Source organism: Ictidomys tridecemlineatus, chromosome 2 (assembly GCF_052094955.1).
Source record: "Ictidomys tridecemlineatus isolate mIctTri1 chromosome 2, mIctTri1.hap1, whole genome shotgun sequence".
Taxonomy (NCBI): domain Eukaryota; kingdom Metazoa; phylum Chordata; class Mammalia; order Rodentia; family Sciuridae; genus Ictidomys; species Ictidomys tridecemlineatus.
This window is the reverse complement of record NC_135478.1, coordinates 149,988,866-150,012,458: the sequence shown is the minus strand read 5'-3', so window position 1 is coordinate 150,012,458 and position 23,593 is coordinate 149,988,866. Positions and strand designations below refer to the sequence as shown.

At 40.4% G+C, this 23,593-nt stretch overlaps 1 protein-coding gene and 1 long non-coding RNA gene across 6 annotated transcripts in view; one reads left to right on the top strand and one right to left on the bottom strand.

Annotated features, from left to right (window-relative positions):
• The window catches only part of Osbpl3 (oxysterol binding protein like 3), a 180,241-nt gene that overhangs the window by 63,193 nt on the left and 93,455 nt on the right, over positions 1-23,593 (bottom strand). For 3 of the 5 annotated variants that reach the window (XM_078039955.1, XM_078039954.1, XM_078039957.1), the window contains 7 exons: positions 8,835-8,951; positions 8,621-8,674; positions 7,606-7,719; positions 3,904-4,071; positions 3,191-3,314; positions 802-905; positions 508-600 (listed from right to left, as the gene is read on the bottom strand). In XM_078039955.1, coding sequence (XP_077896081.1) covers positions 508-600; positions 802-905; positions 3,191-3,314; positions 3,904-4,071; positions 7,606-7,719; positions 8,621-8,674; positions 8,835-8,951 — 774 coding nt within the window. The remainder of the gene's footprint in view (positions 1-507; positions 601-801; positions 906-3,190; positions 3,315-3,903; positions 4,072-7,605; positions 7,720-8,620; positions 8,675-8,834; positions 8,952-23,593) is intronic. The other 2 variants (XM_078039956.1, XM_078039958.1) reach the window with 1 other exon arrangement.
• LOC144375372 (uncharacterized) lies at positions 21,136-22,586 on the top strand. Its single transcript, XR_013435104.1, has 2 exons — positions 21,136-21,230; positions 22,548-22,586. It is a non-coding gene; the product is annotated as an uncharacterized LOC144375372 (long non-coding RNA).

The window sequence follows — 23,593 nt, the reverse complement described above, 5'->3', positions numbered from 1 at the left end:
AAGACAGCTCCTAGAATGACACAGTGAATTTCTGGTGGGGAACTGAAAGTCTGGAGAAAAATAGCAAGAGAGAGCTCCAACAATGTCTTGGGCTCAGAGACTGAGGCCTGTGGGTTCAGAGGGATGATAAATCCACTGAGCTTCAGCAGGAGAGGTGAGTCAAAGCATGGAGTCACAGCAGCCACAAAAACAGGACACACCCAAGCAAGAAGAGGGCAGGCAGGCTAAACATTACAGGGGAAAAACCAAAAGTCCTAGAAATGGTGGCAGTCCCTCCAAATCCATGCCATTTTCCCTTAGAAAACACTCTCTCCCCTGCCCAATACCCATTACAAGCTTAAACTACTATTCAGAGGGTCTAAGCGATGAGCTCATGTCTCAACATGCAGTATCGGAGAGAACAACTCCAGAGCATTCACTTGTCTGTTCTATCTAAGTCCAAGTAGCCCCAGCACATGGCATGCAGATCCAGCAGGAAAGCAGCTTGCTGGCAGAAGTAATGGTTACCTGCAGCGTTCCTTTAGTATCTTTGCCAATAGCTCTGGACCGCCACCTCCTGTGTGATCTTTTTTCCTTTTTGGGACTTTCAAAAACTCCACCCTTTGTTTCAAAACAGGAAAGAGAGGACAGACAGTAAGGTCCACCAAACCAATAGGGATAAATGCCCAGCAAAGTGACCACTTCCATCCCCTTGAGTTTGGCTCAAGCAACTGGCCAGACAACACCCATTGTTAGTCAAAGGCTGGGGAGGAGAAAGGAAGGCAGAAGCCAGAAGGTGAACAGAGGAGGGCTTGAGCTAACCTGGATGGCATTGATGGCAGGAGCCGAGTACGTCCGATGCAAGACGTCCATACTTTGTAGCAGCTGGCTCATTTCCACCAGGTAAGTATGGCAGTGTGCCAGGTCTGTGAGGGAAGAAAAGGGGAATGCTTACAATTTTCTACCAGCAAAAGGGATCACTGTGCTGGCACCAGAGATTGTTCTTTTTGTATATTAAAGTTTCTATCTGTACAGGTAGGAAACTTTAGATCCTTTGTTACAGGAAAGGTTGTAGACTTTAGTGGAAAATCAGGCTGCCTTAGTTTGAATCCACTTAATGAACTGTGATTCTTGGGCAAATGACTTACTGCTCTGGGACTCAGTTTCCTCATCTAGAGACTGGGAATCAGTACACACTTAGTTGACAGAGTTATTTAACTGAGCTGATACATGCAGAGTACTCAGATGGCCTATAGTATGAACAAAATAAATCAGCCAGCAGCATTATTATTTTAAAAAAATTTTTTTTAGTTGTTAATGGACCTTTACTTTATTTATATGCAGTGCTGAGAACTGAATTCAGTGCCTCACACATTTGAGGCAAGTGCTCTACCACTGAGTTACAACCCCAGCCAAGCATTATTTTTTTAATATTTATTTTTCAGTTGTAGTTGGACACAATGCCTTTATTTATCCTTTTATAACTTTATTTTATTCTGTTTATTTTTTAATTTTTTTTAGTTGTAGATGAACACAAAATCTTCACACTTTTATTTGTTTATTTTTATATGGTTCCAGGGATCAAACCCAGTGTCTCATGTGTGCTAGGCAACCGTTCCACCACTGAGCCACAAGCCCAGTCCTAATACCTTTATTTTATTTATTTTTATGTGGGGCTGAGGATCGAACCCAGGGCCTCACACGTGCTAGGCAAGCGCTTTACCGCTGAGCCATATAACCTAGCCCAGCATAATAATCCTGCAATAATAGGATACTGATACCCACTTGTAAAGACCCAATACATATTAAATGGATGTGTTGATCATGGACCTGAATGAGGATAACGAAGAGCTTCTGCAGTTGGACCTGACATGATAGAAGAGTACTCTCAGACCTGATCAGTAACTTAAAAGAGCCCACAACTGGCTGTTTACTAGATGCTTATGGATGTTTTTGCTGAGGGAATTAAGGCCCAAAGGAATTAGGTAGTGACTTTTAAATTTTGGTGTCATCAGAAACAACGGGAAACTTGTTAAGACACCTATTGTTGAGTTCCACCAGTTTCTGATTTAGATCATCTGGGATGGGCCTGAGAATCTGCACTTCTAGTAAGTTTCCCTGCCAGGCCAATGCTGCTGGTGCAGAAGCAACATTTTAGGGACCACTTCACCAAGCTATCACTCAGGGAAGTTCACGAATGGTGTTTATTGGAAGGGTAAAGCCTCCAGCATCCATGGCTCAGTAGAAATAATATCTACATTCAACAAGATGGAAACCAATTTTCAAGGATAACACCTAACATCTTTCTAAATTATTGCTTTAAAATCACCTGGAGACTTTTTTTTTTCTTGTTTGGGATTGAACCCAGGGGCACTTTACCTCTGAGCTATATCCCCAGCCCAGGGATCCTCCTCTGTCAGCCTGAGCAGTTGCTGGAATTGAAGGTGTGCACCACCATGCCCAACTGGAAACATTTTTTTTTAATTGCATATGTACAAGTCCCACCCTTAGACAATTAAATCAGAACTTCCCCCGTCCCACTGGTGATCATTTTTTTTTTTTTGGATGAGTCTCAGCTAATTAAACTTAAGGACACTGAGATTCATTGTGATAGGAAGGCTCAATGTTGGCTCCCTATCAAAATCACCTGAGGATCTTTGGAAAATCAGTGCCACCAGGCACCCACCCCAGACTAATTTAAAGAACATTTTTTGAAGAGAGACCCAGGCATAGGTATTCTTGCATTTTAAAACTCTTTTGATGATTCTAATGTGCAGCCAAGGGAGTCAACACCTACATTGTGGGCCTCTCTATTTGGTCACCCATTCACCTCTGGAACACTAATTCTTAATCATGAAGGTGCATCAGAACCATTTTTGGCACTTATAAAAAGAGAGAGCACCATGCAGTTCAAAGCCCTGGAGACCCGGATTCATGGGCCCAGGTGGAAGTTAGGTATCAAACTCAAAAGACTAGAAAAGCAAACCTGTCTCATGGACACACAGGCAAGGATGAAAAGGTCTGAAAGGAAAGTGTCTTTTGTTGGCAATGAGTGCAACCTTAATTAGCAGAATATAGGTTATTAGCAAATGAGACAGAATATTAGCAAATGAAACTAGAGAAGGGAAGGTCACAAATTCATCTGAGGGTAAACAAACCAGCATCAGTTCAGAGCCATGACAGAAAGAAGCCAAGGTTTCTGGCCACTTACCTTTTGAGCATTTTTCCATATCCTCTGAAGACTGTAGCCATAAAGGAACTCGTGTCTCTCCACCACAAGAAAATGATAAATTGCTTCCAGTTTGAAATGAATTCTGCTTTGATATACTGCTACGCTGTTCCACAGATGACAAGAGCACATTATAAATGAAAACAGAGCCCAGTAGGGACACTTTAGGGTAAAGGATAATAGAGTGGGTTAGTTGCTAATAGACACCATCTGCCTATAATGGGAAGAAGCTTCTAGCAAAATCTCACACAGGAGGCCCTTATATCTTTGGCTGTCACCCCACCTTGGCCATACTATGCTATAAGACCTCAGCTGATGGTCCTTATTTTTTTTTCCTGTCAAATGGTAATACCAAAGTAATTATATAAACGTTTGAAAATATTCTGCAATCCTAAATGACTGTACATGTATGTACTGCATTTTACAACCAGGTAAGAAAATCAAGGTCAAACTGGTCAAAAGACTGCTACAGAGATCTGGAATATTGAGCTGTTCCTTATATACTCTCACACCATTAACAGATGCTCATCTCATTTGGATTCTAACTCACTGGACAAAGAGAATAATTAAGTACCAGCCCAACTTCCCTGTTCCTGCCCTCAAACCCTTCCTGAGACCTAGCTCTTGAGATGGTCCTCCCTCTTCAAAGTTCATTATTCCCCTTTCATGTTCATTATTGGCAGAACACTTATTACCTTCCTATTAGAAATGGAGTCAAATGTCCCAGGTGCAGAATCTGTGACAGTCGACCCTGGGAAAAAGTGATTAACTTCATGTGGAAACATGGCGATTTCATTCTGGCGATACATTCTATGGTGACGAAGTTTGGATACCCACTCATCAAAGACTTCTTCTGACTTCACCTAAAATGAGTTCAATTGAAAGGAAGAAACCAGATAGTCCCTTGCTAAAAGGAAAAAATATTCATCAAATTGAGGTCAGTATTCACATGCTCTTTATAATGGGGCACATGTAGAAATAGCCTCTACTGACTACATTTCTTGTGCTCCATGGGAAGAAGTTTGAGGAGGAAATAGTAACACTTGTCCTCATAAATAATATATTTAGGTTTTGTTGTGAGGGTCCAATTGTTGTTACATACATTCAAGTATTTGTATATATATTTTTATATAAATATGTATTTCAATGACATATGTGTATATACATATATTTCATACACACACACACACACACACACACACACACACACTAGATATTGAACCCAGGGTTCTCTACCATGGAGCTATAGCCCTGTCCCTTTCATTTTTTATTTTGAGACAGGGTCTCACTAAGTTGTCCAGTCTGGACTCAAACTTTCAATCCTCCCTCCTTAGCCTCCCAAGTCACTGGGATTATAGAAGTGTGCCACTGCACCAGATTTGTTATGCTATTTTAAAGAAACCAAAACAGTACTAGTTATATTAAACAACAAATAAACTGAAATTTATATTTGTCTCTTATAGCATTTCGGATTCTTTAGTCCCAGCTTTTCCTATCCCCTCTGAATATTATTGGCACCATATTTCTTTGTAAACTCTTACAATTCAAACTTTTCAGATTAATCCTCTCTGAACTGGAATAAATTAGTAAATTCTTTCTAAAATATTTAACCTTGTTCTTCTACTCTGACAAAGGGGATATTGCTGAAAAGTTATGTTAATGAATGTGAAAATTACTTAAAAGAATGTTTTTCCCACTCTCAGATAAAGAAGAGTATCTGAAAAAGTGTTATGAAGCATAATCATCATTTATTGCGTACACATTTAGTCATTCTCTTCACAGATGAGTGACTATCAATTTATAATTCCTGGGAAGAATGTAATTCATAATTTGTATTAGAAAATATTTCAAATGTTCATAAAAATGCTAGAAAGAATAGAGAAAGCACCCATGTACCATAGATATTCCTTAAAAGTCAATATTTGTGTGTGAGAGAGTATACTAATATTTTCAAGGTGAAAAATGATAAACACCTGCATATTAGGGCATAAATACTCATGAAGCTGCAAATTCAAATAACCCAAAAGGATGCCTGGTTGGTTAACTTCCAAGATAAATAAGCATCGGAGGCATCATCCATCGAGAAACTGTCAGATTGGCTTCTGTATGGATGAGGAGCAGCACCTACAGGACCCAAGGCTCCCATGTGTCGTTTACAGAAAGAAACAACACAGACAGACATCAGCTTGGTGTCTCCTCTATCTTATGTTCCTGAAATGCACTTCATTTCCCAGTTGTGGTTAAGAGAAATTTTGTGAAAATCTTTTGTCATACTTGCACTGATGTACTTTCAGAGGCCCTTAATGCCAAAGTGCTCATTGTGACTCATCTTTTATTGGTTAAACAAGGTAGAAGAAAAACAGCACTGAAAGCACTATATTAAAAAAATGACATGGTTCTGTTCCAGCCCCTCAATAATTCCAGGACTATGGAAGGACAGTTCTGTGACCTCTCTGTTGTCCAGACCCTTCGTCTATAAAATGAGAGAGTGGACTGGAGGACCTGACATTGAAGCCATGAACTAGAACCCTCAGGTAACTACACCCTAACACTCACAGCCTCAGCTAATATTCAGAAGAAAGAATAAGCCAAACAGATCCAAAAGTGAAACACAGAAATTTAATTTATCATGATATTAGTATTCAATGTATCTTAAGACATTTGAACTCTTTAAAAATTAGGAGTTAATTATTATTTTTATTCTATTAACTAGAAAAGTATATAAATAAGAACCTAATATTTCCTGGCAATGTCAAAACACAGTACAAAGAGTAACTAGAAGTACATGGAAAAATAACCTAAGCCGTTCTTCTAGAAACTGACTACGAAATGGGGCTTGGGGTAGGGTTGGGGTTAATATTTGTCCTTTACTTTTTTCCCCCAAGATTCTAGGTTGTTCCCCCATCACTTCACACTAGTTATCTGCAAGCAGGAGTGATTTCATCCCCCAGAGACGCTTGGCAATATTTGGAGACATTTTTGATTGTCACACTTAGAAGGGTACCGTCAGTATTCAGTGGGTTAAACAAGAGGCAAGCATGCTGCTAAACATCCTATGATGCCCAGGACAGTCCCACAATAAAGAATCATCCTGCTCACAGCGCCAACAGTGCTGAGGTTGAGAAACCCTGCTTTACAGTGAGCTAATGCAGAGATTCTGGTGAGGCTAAAGGACAGGGTGCCCTTGACGGTCTTGCCCAGCCAATCAAATACATGCATGTGTTAGGCCCATGTTGCTCATCATGCACATGCTGGAGGTGACAGGGACACATTAGGATCTGGAGCTCATGATCTTGCACTTTTATTTTCCTAAAGTTCAGCCCCAAATCCAAAGTAAGTTGGCCAAGTAAGAAAAGTCTTAGTATCTTCTCAATTTCTGTTTCCACCTAATAATAAAAAACAGTAACTAAACTTGTTGAGTTTACTGTGGGCCAGACATTATGCCAGTTTTTAATATGTAGCCCTATAAGAGGAGCACTTTAGACTATAATACTTTTTTTTTTTTTTTTAGGTAAGAAAACAGACTTTCAGAGATTAAATAATTAACCAAAGTTCAACAGTTTGTAAGCAGCCATGTCAGGATCTAACTAGTTCTGGATCTCACACTTCATGCTTTAACTTCTTACACCACTTCTAGGGGAGAGAAAAGAAGGTAAACAGATTTGAGACTCACACTTAAAGAGAAAAAACTTCTGATATTTCTCTATAGTATGAGAATTTTAATGGGATCCCTATAAAGTTAGCTGAAATTGTAAGACAGGGCTCCACAGATTAAATATTGTATTTCAGGGAACATATTCTAACCTATGGTAAATGGTTATTTATTAAAGATGGTATATGTCAAGAGCTTTGTAATATTTTGAACAACTAATAATAAAATAAATAAATAAATAAATAAATAAAGATGGTGCTGCAGGTGGAGAAGTGATATGAAAACATGATTTTTTGTTGTTGTTGTTATCGATCACTGCACAATCACTAGAGAGGAGGAGTGGTATTTGAGGGATGAGATAAGAAGAATGCTAACCCTTCAAGCAATGTTCTACACAATGGAGAACGGTCCCATCATAATATCAACTGGGTCCATTAGGAACACTTTGGTGATGAATATCTACACATTGGCTGAATATCCAAAAGGCAGCACTGACTATATAGTGACCGACAATCCCTCCTCAGTATAAAGGGGCTCTGCACAACCTTACTGGGGGCAGTGGCGCACACCTATGGTTCTAGCTACTTGGGAGGCTGAGGCAGGAGGATTACTTAAGTCCAGAAGTTCAGGGTAGCCTAGGCAACATGGCAAGACCCTGTATCAAAACAACAAAAACAACAACAACAAAAACAAACCCCCAAAAGGGCTCTGCACATAGGAGAAAGCACGTGGGAAGCAGCCTCACCTTCAGATGGTAGATGTGCTCCTCTGTGTCAAGATCGATGCACTTGGATGACTTCTTTACAGACATCACCGAGAGCCCCACGTCAATACAGCCGTGCAGCTTTTCTCTTTCTATCTACAGACCATGAAAAGGGTCACTTGAGAATCACGGTGTTATAAGTGACAGTCACTTTCCCCACTCTCCCCACCCCTCCCCTCCCCTCCCGCTTCCACTAACACAGACACTACCACTGCTGGAGCACGTGTGTGACCAACACTGAGTTCGGCACTGTGCACACGCTGTCTTCTTCACTCTGTGAGGTAGGAGGCACTCTCCATGCTTCACAGAGGAGGAGACTGAGGTGCAGAGAGGTTCAGTGACAAGTAGTTTTCACAGCCGGTATGGGAGGAAATAAGGAACCAAATCCCATGGCTTGACTCCCAGGACAAGGAATGAACCTGTTTGCTGCACTGGCTCCTGCTGAATTAATGTCTGGTGTCCACGTTCATTTATAAGGGACTTAAAAGGAAGAGGATGGACAGGAGGCTAAAGGAGGCTAGGAGGGGAGGAATGGCAGAGAGAAGGACTCTCCAGGGGCAGGCCTACTGGCCATTTAGAGCCCTTACGCGGTGACTGCCTAGTGTTACCTCCAAGAGGAACATCTTGTTGGCCAGGGCCTTTTCTGCCAAGACCCTCAGTCACTATAAAGAGTGGGAATGCCAATCGTATTAGTTGCAAGGATGTCCTTTCCCACTTGAAAACCTCTAAGACCAGAACAGACCCGTGGCGTCATGGTGGGTGGGGTCTTAGACGCATCCCTGACCTCCACTTGACAGGGGGACTGAGCCCACCTAGAACCCAGGGACAAGACAGCAGGGGTCGGGCACTTCTGTTCCTCCTGGAGAAACTACTGCCCTCTGTGGCTTCCAGTTCAGGGCACTGTGACCCTCAACTGTACACATTCTCACTCCTGAGATGATGTCGAATACCCCTGCAGAATTCTTCAGCGGCATGCTGAACCAATGAGAAGACTTACATCCGTTTGGCTCTTGGCATATTTCAAGATTCCTTTGTCGAGGTAGAAAAATCTCTGGGGGAAGAAAGTACAATTCATTGAGATGTTCCACTGAAGCATCCCCGTCCGGCTCTCAAATTTCAACTTCAAATCAAATGTTTAAGTGCCCCAGAACTGGGTGCTGAGTGGGGTAGGGGGGGTACATGTAAAGGAGAGGCCAAGGCCCATGTCTTACCTTGTGCCAGCCTTTTAAGGGCCATTTCCTCTTTTTCAGCAAAAATCCTTTCTGAACAGGCGGCTCCTGGGTGTAATTCATCTCCCCCCTCAGTCCTTCCACCACTTCCCAGCTGTCCTGTTCCAACAAAAGAGTCCATGCTAAATATCTATCTTTAAAAAAATAATGACATAAAGAAGCATTTCATACAATCAGAAAATCCATCAAAGATGAGCCTGGCTGTGTTTGTTGGGAAAAAGAAATTCGAATTTAATTTCCATACAGTCCTTGGACTTTAAAGATTTAATGTTATCATTCAGTGGCATTGAATTTGATTTTTTTTTAAGTCCTCTTTTAGAAGGGAATGTTCCTTTCTCTTTTTTGTGTTTGAACCTTGACAACCACAGCTAAAGGGAAAGATTTTACTGCAAGTTCTATTTTTGTTCACCTTGACATCAGCACACAATTACTGTTCACTCACTAGACTCCAGTCTAGATGTTAACCAAAATCTACAGGCATCAGGATGGGAAGGATCTGTGTGTGTGTGTGTGTTAGGGTTGGCTTAAGACATGGCCAAAAATTATGAGACTGGATGCAAGTTAGCAAGCATGACAATTTGACTGAAATAATAATTTAGTTGACAATTAATTGTGTTCAAAGTTGAGTATTTAAGTAATGAAAATCTTGAAGCATCAAACAGATGATTTGGCAACAGGTGTTTTCACCCTATTTTTCCAGAAATAAATTTTTTTCTCATTTTCAAAAACTTACCTTCTTTTTTTCTCTTTGAGTCATTTGTAGTTTTGAAGAGATACAAACAGTTGTTGCAATTAATCTTCCATTATGGTTATTTAGGTAATTTCAAGTAATTGAAAACAAATTTTAATTTCAAAAACACTAAGAATTCTGAAAATTTATTTTAGAATTCATAAATCATTGCTAAGTTATAAGATTAAACCAAAATCAGCAATAACACAGTTACTGAGAGTTACTTTTACAAGTATTATGTATGCTTTTTATTGGGATATAGTGTATATGAAATGTACGTATCTGAAGAGTTCAACTAGAGTTTACACACACTTCCATAACTACCATCCAGATCAGCTATAAGTCTTTTCCTACCTGGCCAAGATTTCACATTGACTACCTTGCTCTGAGTCCAAGCTCCAGCCTCCAGGCAGAGGCCAGAGGTGCCAAGAGAGAGACAGTAAGCCTGGACCTGCACCAAGGAGCAAAGGTAGTTACATTCAGGTCCCAGGACACAAATGGTCTCACAGGGTGGGAATGGACATGGAGAGAAGTCCTCAGTGGCTCGATTCCACATTGCCGTCAAGCCCAATACTTTTTCTATAACAAGAATTCTTTCCTACATTAGCAACTGAGCTATTTCTCTAAGAATCCTGACAGATCTATGCACCTCCTATCTGATTGCCTTTCACTGTGAATGGAATTAAAGGTACATTCCAGAGGTGTGAAATCCACAGAGGTCTCCCAGAATATGGAGCTATGAAAGGGATTTCTTTGATGGAAAAAAAGAAAAAAACAATTCAGCTTTCAATGTAGAGAATTTTTTTTTCAGAAAGATTAGTAACTTTGAATGAGATTTCTTCATAGCAATTATTGCCAATTATTCAAAGTCACTTAATTACATCCAGACAATAGTTGGAGACAGCATATCATTAAGTGATGGGAAGCCACACTTCTTATTACATAAAAACCACAAAAATTTATGCTCACATGTATTTTAGCCAGAAAGCCATTCCTCAAAATTAAAGTGTTTTGCTTGTCTAAATGTTAATGAATCGTTAAGATTCCTAAGTTAAAAATGCTATCTCCTCCAGAGGTGGACAGAGACTCCATCAATGTGCTATCTTCCTTTCCAATGGCTCGCCATTCATTTATGATAATATATAGGTTTATCATCCCTACAGGACAAAAGGCTCCTTGAGAGTAGACGTTTATGAATGATTTCCTCATGATTTCTAACCTGCTATCCTGTGAATAGCAGGTATCTGATGGCAAGTGAATAATCATGGTCCTGGAATAAGGTTGTCAATAGATTCACACTCTTGGAATGTTATTATTTGCCATGAACTTGAAGTGAGCACATTATCTATGGGCCAAATGACTATTTACAAATTAGGTACAATGTACCCATATTTTTCACATGTTGTGTGTAGTGTTGTTATTAAATGTAAATTGAAGGCTCCAAATCCTCTGTAAAGTACTCTAAGTGGATCAAGCCCTTTGGATTTGTCTGAAGACTGCTGAGCAGAAGGCAACCTGCTGAGTGCTAATACTAAGCAATCATGCACATCTGCTCAGTACCTCCCATTGGGCACAGAGCAAATGCCAAGGGGATTAGCTGTCATTGCATACTTCACAAAAAGTGGGGGGATGGATAAAATCACACCTGTAATTTAAAGGAAAACAAGAATTAAATTTCAAAATAATTTCAAAGATTCACATGAGAACTAGAATTGCCCCTGAATTCTTGAGACATAGTACATTCCTCCCAGTGAGCCAACGAAGACAGCAGGGAATTAGGGCAAATATGTTGGCCTTTAACATAAACAAGTCAAAAAAGGTTTGCTTCATTTTTTTCCTTACAAAATGTCCTTTTTTTCCTCCTCATTTTATCTCCCACCTGGGCTCAGATCTTGAAACTGTGGCCAAGTTGGAAAAGCTAAGTTTGAAGTATTTAAGAAAGTGAAGGCTTCCCTTGGCTGGGAGAGAAAGTGCTGCAGCCAACTCCTTTCCTGGGCTCCACATCCAAATCCTCCCACCCCAGCTTGCTTGTGTGTCACCATTCTTGAATTGGTGGCTGACACCTGACAGCCAGTCCCCAACCCCCAGTGGTTCTCAGTGGGCTGGGGCTGCTCCCCTGAGCCTGTGGAATCCTGGAGTCACTTGTGTCTGTCACAGTGATGGGGAGATGTCTGGTACCTAATGGCTGTGAGCCAGGAGACAATGTAAGACATCTCAACGTGCCTCAGTCTCGCACAATGAAAACGTTGTCCCCCATCCGCCTTTCCAAGTGTTCTTAGACATTTCTGTAAGTAAAAGTCTGCTTCAAATCACTTGGGTGTAGAAGTGGACTGTTTCACACATATACCAATGTATTTTTGCAGGGTTTTTATGCACTCTGAATTCTCAGGAATGCAAGTAAGTACTGAATAAGGGAAGACAGTACATACTTTGTTTTTGTTTTTGTTTAACCTTACCAAGCTTCACCCACCATTTGTCTAAACCACATCACTGAAGGCCATGATATATATATTATTAACATGCCTGTGTTGTCTGCATTCATGATAACTATATTCTACATGAGGGAGTATCTGACCACTTCATTAAGTTTTCTGGTATGGACATGTCCAGGCTTTTACATATGGAAAAGTACATTTTAATATTAACCACATTCTTTGAATTTTTTTTTATATTACAGAAAATCATGATGTTGAGAGTTTAAAAAATGTGTGCAAATTCCATTTGAGGAGAGTAAAGGGGCCACTAAAATTCTCACAATAAGAGGACATTGGTTAAGGGGATGATGGGATTAAGAAAGGCTGATGAACTGGCACAGATTCTGTGTACTATTGTGGGAAAGAATACCAGGCCAGGACACAGTGTAAATGAAATCCCTTTGAAAATTGAAAGGATTTTAATATCTTCTTATAACTAAGTCCTATTGGTTCCATCTTCAAATTTTTCTTTAAAAAAAAAATAAGTTACACATTATTAGAGGAAGAGAAATACCAATAGAGGGAAATACTGTAAATACCCAGGACATGGTCTTTGATCATCTCTTTCACCACTGATCCTTTGGTGATGAATGAGTGCATGTGCACACACACTAAGCTAGGTATCTTCCATTTTCTCCTCTAGAGCACCCTTCACTTCTCTGTTCTGCTGACTACATTAGTGGCCTTTCCTGTATCAGAGTTCCAGTTGATTTTGTTCAATAAGGAGCATTGGGGGTTTCAGAAGTTCAGCGAATGGTAGGCCGACTGCATAGCTCTGGTGCAAAGTGAGGTAGAACATCATGGCAGAATGGCATGGCAGAGGAAAGCTGAGCAGTTCATGATAGCCAGGAAGCACAGAGCAAAGTGTCTATTTCTGTCCCTTCTTCTGTATTCCCAACCCCAGCCCTGACCAAGGCTCTCAATTGATTTCATGGATTGATTTCCCACTTCTTCTAAAATCAACAACCCTTTATTTGCAGGCTCTATTGCTGCCTACCCTTTGTGCAATATGAAAATGAGTATGACATAGTGTTCATCCTTATTTTCACATCTGTAACTTGTTTACATTGTCTCAGACTCTGAGAATTTTCTTGAGCTTTTCCATCCAAGTAAATTCTTCAAGATTTTAGTTCTGTTTCTACCTCCTTCCATTAAATTTCTAAATTATCTAAACCACATTAGTCAGGTATTCCTGTAAATAATAGTTACTGCTGCCCATAACCAGATAATTTAGCATTTAATTAACTCATGATTTTTTTTTCCATTTGTATCCCCAGTGCTTTGTCTTTTCTTTCTAAATTATTATAGGGACCATCTTTTCAATTTGCTTAGAATCTCAGAAAAGTCTTATGCATGTAATAGGAACTTGGAGAATTCTCCTGGCTTATTACTTTTTCTTGTCTTCAACCAAGAAAATAGATTCAATTCTCAAATCAAGTAAATGGCACTAGGTAGTTAACTTACAAGTAAGTATTAAGCAGTATCTTCAATTCTGTATAGCATGTGATTTAAAACACAAAATAGTGTCTCAGGAAATACTATCCAGGGGGGGTTGCTTGAAAAAACTACATAAATAATAATAAGATAAAATTATTAGAGAAAACTTTCTAGCTCTATGAAAGCAAGAACTTTCTGTCTTCTTTACTTCCTAAAATACTGAATAGTAACTATTAATAAATATATTGAAAGAATGAAGCAATTACAATGGCTAATGCTAAGTATATATTATATGTCAGTATATTAATGTCATGTTTGGATTATCATGCTTAATCCTTGCATAATCCTTCAAGGTTAGATTTTACTATTCTTATTTTTTGAATGTGGAAACTAAGGAAAAGAATTAGATGATCTCTCCGATACAAGAAGTATACCTAGTGGTATAGCCAGCCATCTGACTGCAGAGACTACAGTTTTAATTGTTCTGCTACATATTCTAGCATGCTGCATCTTTACTGTAGTTTGAATACATACATTCTAATGATAAACAAGGAGTGAATCCTAGGCAGTAGGGGGATAGTAGTGGGTTAATCCAGGAAGTGACCAAGACCCCCAAAACCACTGATAGGAGTTAAGAAGCAGTGCCCTGTGGGGAGAGACAAATAAGGTCTGGGATCCTGCTCTCTGTCCTGTGGTCCTACCACACAGGGGCAGGAAGCTAACCCATGCAAAGACTGCCAAACCTTCCTCATGCACTCTTTAATATCTACAAAGCCTGCCCCATCCCTATCTCAGCCCAGTGAATTCTTATTTTGCTTCAAGCCTCCTTCTCCCAGTAGAAATTCTCTCATTCCTGATGATGGTCAGCATTAACACAAACCTGCTTGCACTGTCCGCCTCCCTGAGAATGTGGGTCCCATGCATTATTCATTATAATCTGTCTTTATTCATTATAATCTTATTACCTGGAAAATATAGGCCCTCAATAAATATTTACTGAATGAATCTGAGGACGGGGGAAATAAAAAGTGTCCCACAGGGTGTCGTATTTCAATAAGGCATTAAATGAGCTGAATCTCAGGACAGAAAAAAAAAATTTAAAAAGAGATGCAGGTATCTCTTGCTAACAGGTGAGTGGCTCCTGCTGTCCTCCACAAACCCGGTGGCCAGGAGTAGGAGATGCACCTTGAGTTGAAAATCCTGAAACACTGTGAAGAGTGGACGTGGGCCACCTTAGACATCAAGGCCTTGCTGACAGCCCAAGGCAGATGGGCCCATGTCCCATGATATGGGAGTCACACTGAAAGGGCATCATAAATATCAGATGGAGAGAGAAATATGACAGGGGGCTGGGGCTTTAGGGTTTTTGCTTGAGTTTAAGGAAGACAGTTTGGCCCTGTCATCTGGCATTAAATTCAGTCTGTTTTACTGAATGTCTAAAAAGTGCCAAAGATAGAAAACTGCTTTGCGGTTGGAAAGGCAGCTAAGCATTTATTCATACTCACGAGCTGGCCAAGTTCATTTCCATATTGCTGAGTGCACGAATTGAAAGCACTTCCCTCCAGCACAGCTGTTTGCACAGTGTGCAGCTCCTAGGCACCTTTCAAATGCTGAATTCTCAGTTGCTGCCTTTGCAGTGATGTCAGAAATAGAAAATGATTTAAAATTTCATTCTTCTGCAGCTGAAAATGTTGGGAGAGAAGTTTGTGGCTGCCTCTATCTGGCCTGATTAGAGAGTGGGTAGTTCCAATCGCTTGATCTGTTAGGTTTTTAAAAATCACAGGCCATACTCAGTATTAAATCACATGGAGCCTAATTTAATCTGTTTTGATCAACTTCAAAGGCATTTGTGATCTTGTAAAGCCTATCAAAGAAAGAATAAAAATCATAAATAGTCCCTTTTGTGATTATACTATGGACATATGGAAATACTTGTCGATAAGATTATCATCAGTTAATAGAACTCTGATGTCAGACCAAGTCTGTACTTAGATTTCAAACACTGAAAGATGGTAGTGTTGCCTATGAAATGCTTTTTTCTCAAGATGTTTTGACCACCAGCAGGCCTGATAGTATTAGCAACTGAAGAAGAAGAAGAAGAAGAAGAAGAAGAAGAAGAAGAAGAAGAAGAAGAAGAAGCAGCAACAACAACTTCATGAAGGGGAGGGGTGGTGTATGAGACGAACTTCAGTGCTTCTCAAATTGCAAGGTGCACCTGAATACCTGGACATCACATGCACATTTCCAATCAGAGGTGTGGGGAAGGGTGCTGAGGTTCTGCATCTGCTCCTGGATCCAAAGCCCACTGAAAGTAACCACATTCCAGAAAATCAGACTGTCTTGAAGAATTGGGATCTGACTTAGACTCCAACGATAAAACCAGGACTAATGGGTGGGAGATATAAGGTCCTGGATTCCAGCTCTGCATAAGAGACAGACTATCTGATTACATTAGCTAATATGTCAAATAGCAGCATTAGCTTCAGTGTAGTAAGCTCAGGTACAATCTCTGACTTTAGGATCTAAGTGAGAAGATCCAAGAAAAGAAGAGACTGAACAATAAAGAGCCTGCTCAGATTTTGAAGGCCATGCGGGAAAGAGCAGCCACCATGTGCCAGGAGTTACTGTCCTTCCTCTCCCTTGTGCAGAGATGTGGTTCCCTATACACACACACCAGAGCTGGGGAAACGAATATCCAGACGACACAGGCCCCAAAGTGTTTCCAGTGTTCTTTCTTAATCAGTCACACCCCACAAACACTACTGCCTTAATTACTTATGTAATAGGAGAATATGCACTTGGTCTTTGGGGAAAATCTTGAGAAAGCACAGGAACGAGGAGAAGAAAAGAAGTCATTGCCAGATATCATTGACATGGATAATGACAATGGGGGGGGGGGAAACATGTGAGCTGTCAGGTCTCATGGAGTGCCACCTGAACTCCTTCCCATCTAGGATTTCCAAATAAAAGAAAAAGGGCTTACTGCAACTGTTTTGATCATAGATGGTTTTATAATTAAAACAGCATTTATTTAAAAAAATTATCACACATACAATGACAATTTCTACCCTGTTGATGAGTCTCACTCAGCATTTATGACTGTATTTACATTGGTACATTTTTAGGTTTCTCAGATATATCTGGAGGTTATTTAATTGTTAAATATTCCCTAATGGTATCCAGCCCTTTAAGGCTATGAATAGCCTTTTCTATGCACTTTCTCCATCACCGAGTCCTCTGAAGAGCGGTAGCTTCTACTAAAGATGGAAACATCCATGAATTCCACTCCATACCTGGTAGCCATATAGTCCACTAGTGTGGTGATGGGGTCTCTATAGTTGTGATTATGAGAGTGATGATAGTATTAAAAATAATGACTACTATTTATTGAACATTTTCTATGTGCCTCTGCGGTAATTATATAATCTGAGAGTATTATTAATCCCATTTTACAAATGAGAACACCAAAGTTCCAAAGTAGCTTGCACAAGATTACTAATAAAGTGGTAGAAACCACCTGTGGGCAGGGTCTAGACCACACAGAGAACCTCTCAGACAAACGTCCACTCTGGATAGATAGATCACCTAGAAGTACATGGACATGATAGAGTCCCTCCAGGGGCATCTGCCCACCTCAGTCCCACCCAGCACAACTCTCTCCCCAATGGAAGAAATCTGACTCTCAATAAGATGATGATGACAGGAAAATGCTGTCTACCACGGGACTCAAGGGTCTCTTCTGGATTGTTTTTTGCTTCAAGGCATACTATAATGATTGCCCCTGCCCCCCACCATAGAGTTATAGAATACTTGTTTTGAACCTCAGAGTATGAAAGAGATATGTAACTCATCTATCCAGATTTCTTCATTTTAGAAATGAGTAAATCAAAAAGCAAAATGATTTGCTTTGGACCACAAAATTAGGTGAGGGGCTTCTGAGAGCCAGAATTCCAAGGCTTCTGATTCCAACTCAACACCCCTCCTGGATCCCTAAGACTGACTTCTTTCCACAGGGGCACCTACCTGTGCAGGAAAGTCTGGGCCAATGCACCACACCTGGGTGTGTGTCACATGAGGACAGGGACTCGCCAATCCCAATACCTGTGTGAATGTGTCTGGGGCCAGAGGGGAGAAGGTGGGGATATTTTTGCTTTTTATATCTTCCAGCACTGTTTTAATATTTTACCTTTAATGCCTTTTATTTTAAAAAGTAGAATCTTTTAGTGGCACATGGGAGGGCCCTGCCCTTTGGTGTTTGAGCACTGGAGCAAAATACAGACTTTGTACTGTGATAAAACACTTTCACACTCCAATTACAGTGCTCTTAGAACCAAGAAAACTCACTCCCTCGGTGGATGGTACCAGCTGATAACGGTGTGTGCTCAAAACTACTTTTCCAGAGCTGAAATTTACAATCAAAGTAGGCACACATGCTGCATGATAATGCACATATGATTAGGTGTAGGTGGCATAAGTTTAGTACAATGAACTCTTCCTTATCTTTGTTCCAAATCACCAGTGATTGGTTTTTACAGAACTCTGAAATAACTGGTTCTCATAATGAGAACTTAGTGACAGGTTAAGATCTAGCAAAATCTTATAAATCAAAGAAGGAATGATTTTAGCATTAGGTCGGGTACAGTCCAGATTGTAACTGGCTTCTCCTTAAGGGGGAAGTCCCTACTTGAAGGTCTAAAGCTCAGCATAGAGACACAAAGATGTAAACCCAATTGCCAAAGAAGCTAGTAAATGTTAAAAATAAATAGACACCCCAAGTTGAAATCTGTGAGTGCCAAATGGGAGATTCAAACAAAGTTGGTGCTAGAACTCAGGAGGGCACAATTCTCAAGGCTATGTCCCCCTTAGCTAGGACTAAGGGCTCAAGCTGGGACTCAGAAAAAACTGACACAGAGTGAGAAGTAGAGTGTGTCCAATTCCTGAGGCTACCCTGACAAAAGACCACAAACCTGATGGTTTAAAACAACAGCAGTTTATTAATAGTCTAGAGGCCAAAAATCCAACAACAAGGTATTGGAGAACTATGATCCTTTTCAGGATCTGGGGAGATTTGTTCCCTTGACTCTTGCAATTTCTGGTGGCTCTTGGCATTCTGTGGTGTACCTTGGCCTTTAGCTGGTACTCCAGATGACCTCTGCCTCCGACATCTCCATACCACCTTCTCCTCTGTGTTCATTTCCTCCTGTGCATATTTCTTACAAGACTTATCAATAAGGCCACCTGGATAATTCAGAATGCTCGAGATCCATAAGTTAGTTATACCTGCAAAGGCTCTTGGATTCTGGGAATTAATATGTGGGTGGACCTTCTGGTGGATACCTTTCAGCTCACTTTGGGCAAGAGAGAACATGAGGCAGAGATAAGGCAGGAATGTGACTCTCCTTAGCTTGTGTACAAGTGCAGAGGGAAATAGCTGGACTTAGTGGTCAGGCGAGGGTGTAGGCCTTAGCGGGATGTCGGATAATTCTAGGGATCTTGTGTTTGGCCTCTGTCCTATTTACACTGTCACTTCTGGGTTGCTAGCATTTTAGTATTATCAAATCACTACAGTGAACTTTCCCTTCCCCAGGAAAGAACTGTTGAGTCAGTTCAGCTCACATTTGCCCACAGCTGCTCAAGAGCATTCCAGTAACCGCACAGCTGGTAAGTCACACTGCCAACCAAAACATCTGGATCAGGATCCTTCCTTCCTGCATCCTGCACCATGGCCACTGCCAACCATGAACAGGTATGTTCATTTTCTTGAAGCACCTAATGTAGTTTTTATCAAAGTAATATTTTTAAAATGCACCCAAATATATATTTGCAGCTTGTTATTCTGGAACTGCAGAATAGTACAGACAGTGCGGCAGCTTCCAGAGGTATTTTAGAAGTTCATTTCTCCTGCTCTTCCAAGCGGGAATGGAGCTGACAGTCGGTTGTTTGTGGACTTGGGAAAGAACAAAGACACCCTGACAACTCAAATATGTCACTTCAGCTGATGCTTTAACCTCTTCCAATGTCAAATGTTGCTTCTTTATAAAACTTAATGTGGAAATACATTGAGAAGTGAGCCTTATTTCTTTGCCCTTCCTCCCTCTAGGGTACAATGTTACAACCAGAGGAATAGAGAAAAGGTCGGCAGTCAGGAGTAAAAAGCCCATAAAAGGAGAAATGGGAAAACTAAGAAGTATGTAGTTAATTCTTCTCTGATGGGTCCACCAGAAAAATCTCCAGGCAATAGGAAGCCACAGACTGCTCCTCTCATTCATGTTAGTCTTGACCTTGCATTCAAAGAGGTGCTGGCTGATGGAGTCTTGTCTAAATGCTTATTTATATAAGGAACAAGGAACTGAAATTAGCTTCTAAAGAAGCTTTCTAAGCTCTTAAAAAGCAAAAACAAAAACAAACAAAAAACAATCCAGTGACCGCCAATAGGACAGTAGCTTGGTTCCCCACCATTTATCAGTCATGTGACTCTGAACACATCAGTTCCTATCTCTGAGCCACATTTTCTTTCCATGGTATAGAAAACAATGCAGCCTGGTTGGGTTGATTTAACACTCTGAAGGATGGTGTGAAAGGATCTGAGGAGCTGTAAAGATGCAATCAGATGGTTTTAACTTTTAGGGTTGCTTGCAGACTCTTCCTCTCAGTGCAGCCTGGACACAGGCCAAATTGTCTCTGCAGGTGCCACCCACCTCACAGCCAGAGGAGGCAACAAGGAAGCAGTCACTTGCAGGGCTGTTTGAGGACTCCCCTGATGGAGGGTGAATAGTTTGTCAGACACTTCCATAGACTTCCTACATGCAGACCCTGTTCTAACTAAGCAATATGCACAAACTTACATGGAAGCAAAGCACGGAAGGGGTATGTAATCTGCTCAAGGACAACCATCTTATAAACAGCCAAGGATTGAATTCACATTGGCTGGCTCCAGAAGTCATGCTTGCTGCCTTCATCTTCTATGACCTTCAACTGTGGTGTGAACATGGTTTGTCCCCTCTGAAGCTCTGGTTAACATTTGATTGTCATTATGGCAGTGTAGGGAAATGGGCCTTTAAAAGGTGATTAGGTCCTTAAGAAGGATTAATGTCTTTTGCTTCAGGAGTGAGTTCTCTCTTCCAAGCCCTGGATTAGTCACCTAAAGTGGGTTGTTACAAAGCAAGGCTGCCCCTTATGTTCCCTTTTCACTTTCTGCCATGAGTTAAAACAGGACAAGATCCTCATGAGAAGATGAGCACCATGCTCCTAGCCAAAATAAATTAATAATTAAATAAATCACCCAGTCTCAGGAATTTTGTTATAGCAACAGTCAATGAATTTAGACACCATCTTAGGACAAAGTGACAGTGATTCAGTTCATACTTAACAAAAGAAAGATGGTAAATTTCAGTATTTCCAAAGACATGATGAACTAAAAGGAAATCAATGGGACTAAGCATTTTTCAATTGACAGCTGAAAATATAAACACCTGAACATTACAGCTTTAATGCACTTTTCAAAACTTGGCAAATTCTCCCCGTTTCGACTCACCTGCCTTATGGATTCTGGCACTGAGCCTGGACTGGGTATGCTCTACCAGAGTGCAGCATAATTTAATTGCCTGCATAAGTAAATTTCCATCAGGTGACCCAGGGAGAGCTCAAATGCAACCTTCAATTAGCCTAGGGAAAGCAGGGTGACAAGAGCGAACTACAGAACTGTACAGAGACTTACCTAGCAAATCCCCTGAAATGGTAAGTGAAGCAGCTGTCAACTATGTTGGCAGGATTTACTTGCTGGTTTCTGATTTTCATGCCAAATGCTAACAAAACATAAAAAGAATGGTGCTCTCTTTACAACCCACAGTCTTTGAAATCAGAGCTGATTTCTTATTTGTAAAGATTTGTGCAGCTGCCCTGCCCTTTATAACTTCACATCTTCCTGCTCAGGGCCTTTTAATGGGTTCTATCCAGATAATAGTTGAAGAAATAAAGCCCAGGGCTCTAGAACTCTTTCAATATCGACTAACCATATTTGTTCATCTTTATGGAGCTTCTGAAATGTGTTACTTTGAAAAGTTCTAGGAAGGAAATGTAAGGAGGCAGGGGGAAAGAGACAAAAGGAAACTGGAATTACTCACATTGTATAGGTCCTTAAATAGCAATTCTTCCCACTTAGGTTTCCCAAAACCCACTTCCTATATCTACAAAGCTTCATGAATAGTAATCTTTCTACCTAGCAACTGCATGCTGATTCATTCATTAACTTAACCCACAACTACTGAATGTCTCCTCTGCTAGCCTAGGTAATTTCATTTAGTTCTTTTTCTCCTTCAAGAAGCAAGATCCTTTAACATAGATATATGGATAGCACAGTAGCCATACAAAAATGCATAGCACCTTTACGTTATATGTGAAAAGATCTGGGGTAGGTACAAAGGACAAGTTCAAGTTCAATTCCAGAAAAGAAAGGACAAGGGAAAGTTTGGCTAACCCTGATCATTACCTGGCTGTGCTGGGTGAGAATTTAAGAAAAATTATTTAAAAAGAGAAATCTTTCATGCACATGATGTTTTAAGTTTGGGCATGTAGTGTACCTTCTTAACTTCCACCTCCATTCCAAACACAATAAAAATATATATAAAGTTACAAGCACCTGGGAATCTTCCATGTTTGTATGATAAAAAACTAGACTACATATCTTCAAAGAAAATGTGATTTGTACCCACACACACAATCACATAGAGTATATTACTGAGCCTTAAAAAAGAAGGAAATCTTGTCATTTGTGACAACATGGATGAACTTGGGGAACATTATCTGAAGAGAAATAAGCCAGGTACAGAAAAACAAATACTGCAAGATCTCACTTATAATGTGGAATTTAAACAAGATGAACTCAGAGAGTCAGACAGTAGGGTGATGTTCCCAGGAACCAGGGGCTGGAAAAATGGGGAGACGGCCAAAAGGTTCAAAGTTCCAGTTAAACAGCAAGAATAAATTCTGGAGATTTACTCTACATCACAGTTCCTGTAGATAATAACACTGTGTTCTATGCACTTATCCCTGCAGATTCTGCATCTCTGGCTTCAACAAACGACAGACTGAAAATATTTGAAAAGAAAAATTCCCTAAACAATACAGCCTAGCAACTGTTTATACAGAACTTATATCACACTAGATATTATAAGTAATTAGAGATGATTTAAAGTACCCAAGAAGATGTGCTCAAGCTATAAGCAAATATTATGCCATTTTATACCAGGGGCTTGAGCAGCCTCAGATTTTGGTATCTGTGGGGTTTTGGAATCAGTACTCCTGTGGATACTAACTGTATTTGAAATTTGCTATGAGAGTAGATCTTCAACGTCCTTACCTCAGACACACACAAATAAAACTATGTGAGGTGATGGATACATTAATTAGCTGGACTATGTTGTCATTTCACAAGTTATACACATATCAAAACAACATGCATACACTGTAAATATACACAATTTTTATTTGTCAATTATACTTTAATAAAGCTGGAAGGAAAAGATCATGACAAAATAGTTTAAACATCTCCATGAAGTAGAAAACAAATAGAAATGTAGTAGGCAGGGGTATTCGATAGCTTATTTCTGTGGACCAACAGGGCTAAAAATGTCCCCAGGAAAAGGTTCAGACTCACCACCAGAATTCAGTGAAGAGGGAAGCCCCTCACCACAGTGAAAGGGGGCTTTAAAACTCTGCTTGCCCAGGGAGGTGGGAGGAGGCAGACAGTCTCTCAACCAGACCTGGGCCACGCTGACTACTGGCCTGGTGTTTGACCTTGAATAGTCCATCACCACCGTGGAAGAGCAAGCCCTGGCTGCAAGCATAAGACTGGGTTCTGGACCAGGATTCTTGCAGGTAGGATACAGGCAACATCAAATCCCTAAATGGGTCAGGGTGAGTGCATTGAAAGAATCCATAGGAAACAAACATAAGATAAGGCTCTCACAGTAATTCCAAAGCACATAAGAAAAACTAACACCACAAACCACGGCCAATAAAAATCAACATCAGACGAATCCCCTTCAGCCGAAAGGAAAAGAGCACCCTGGAAATGACTTTACACTGGCGTTTTAAAACCT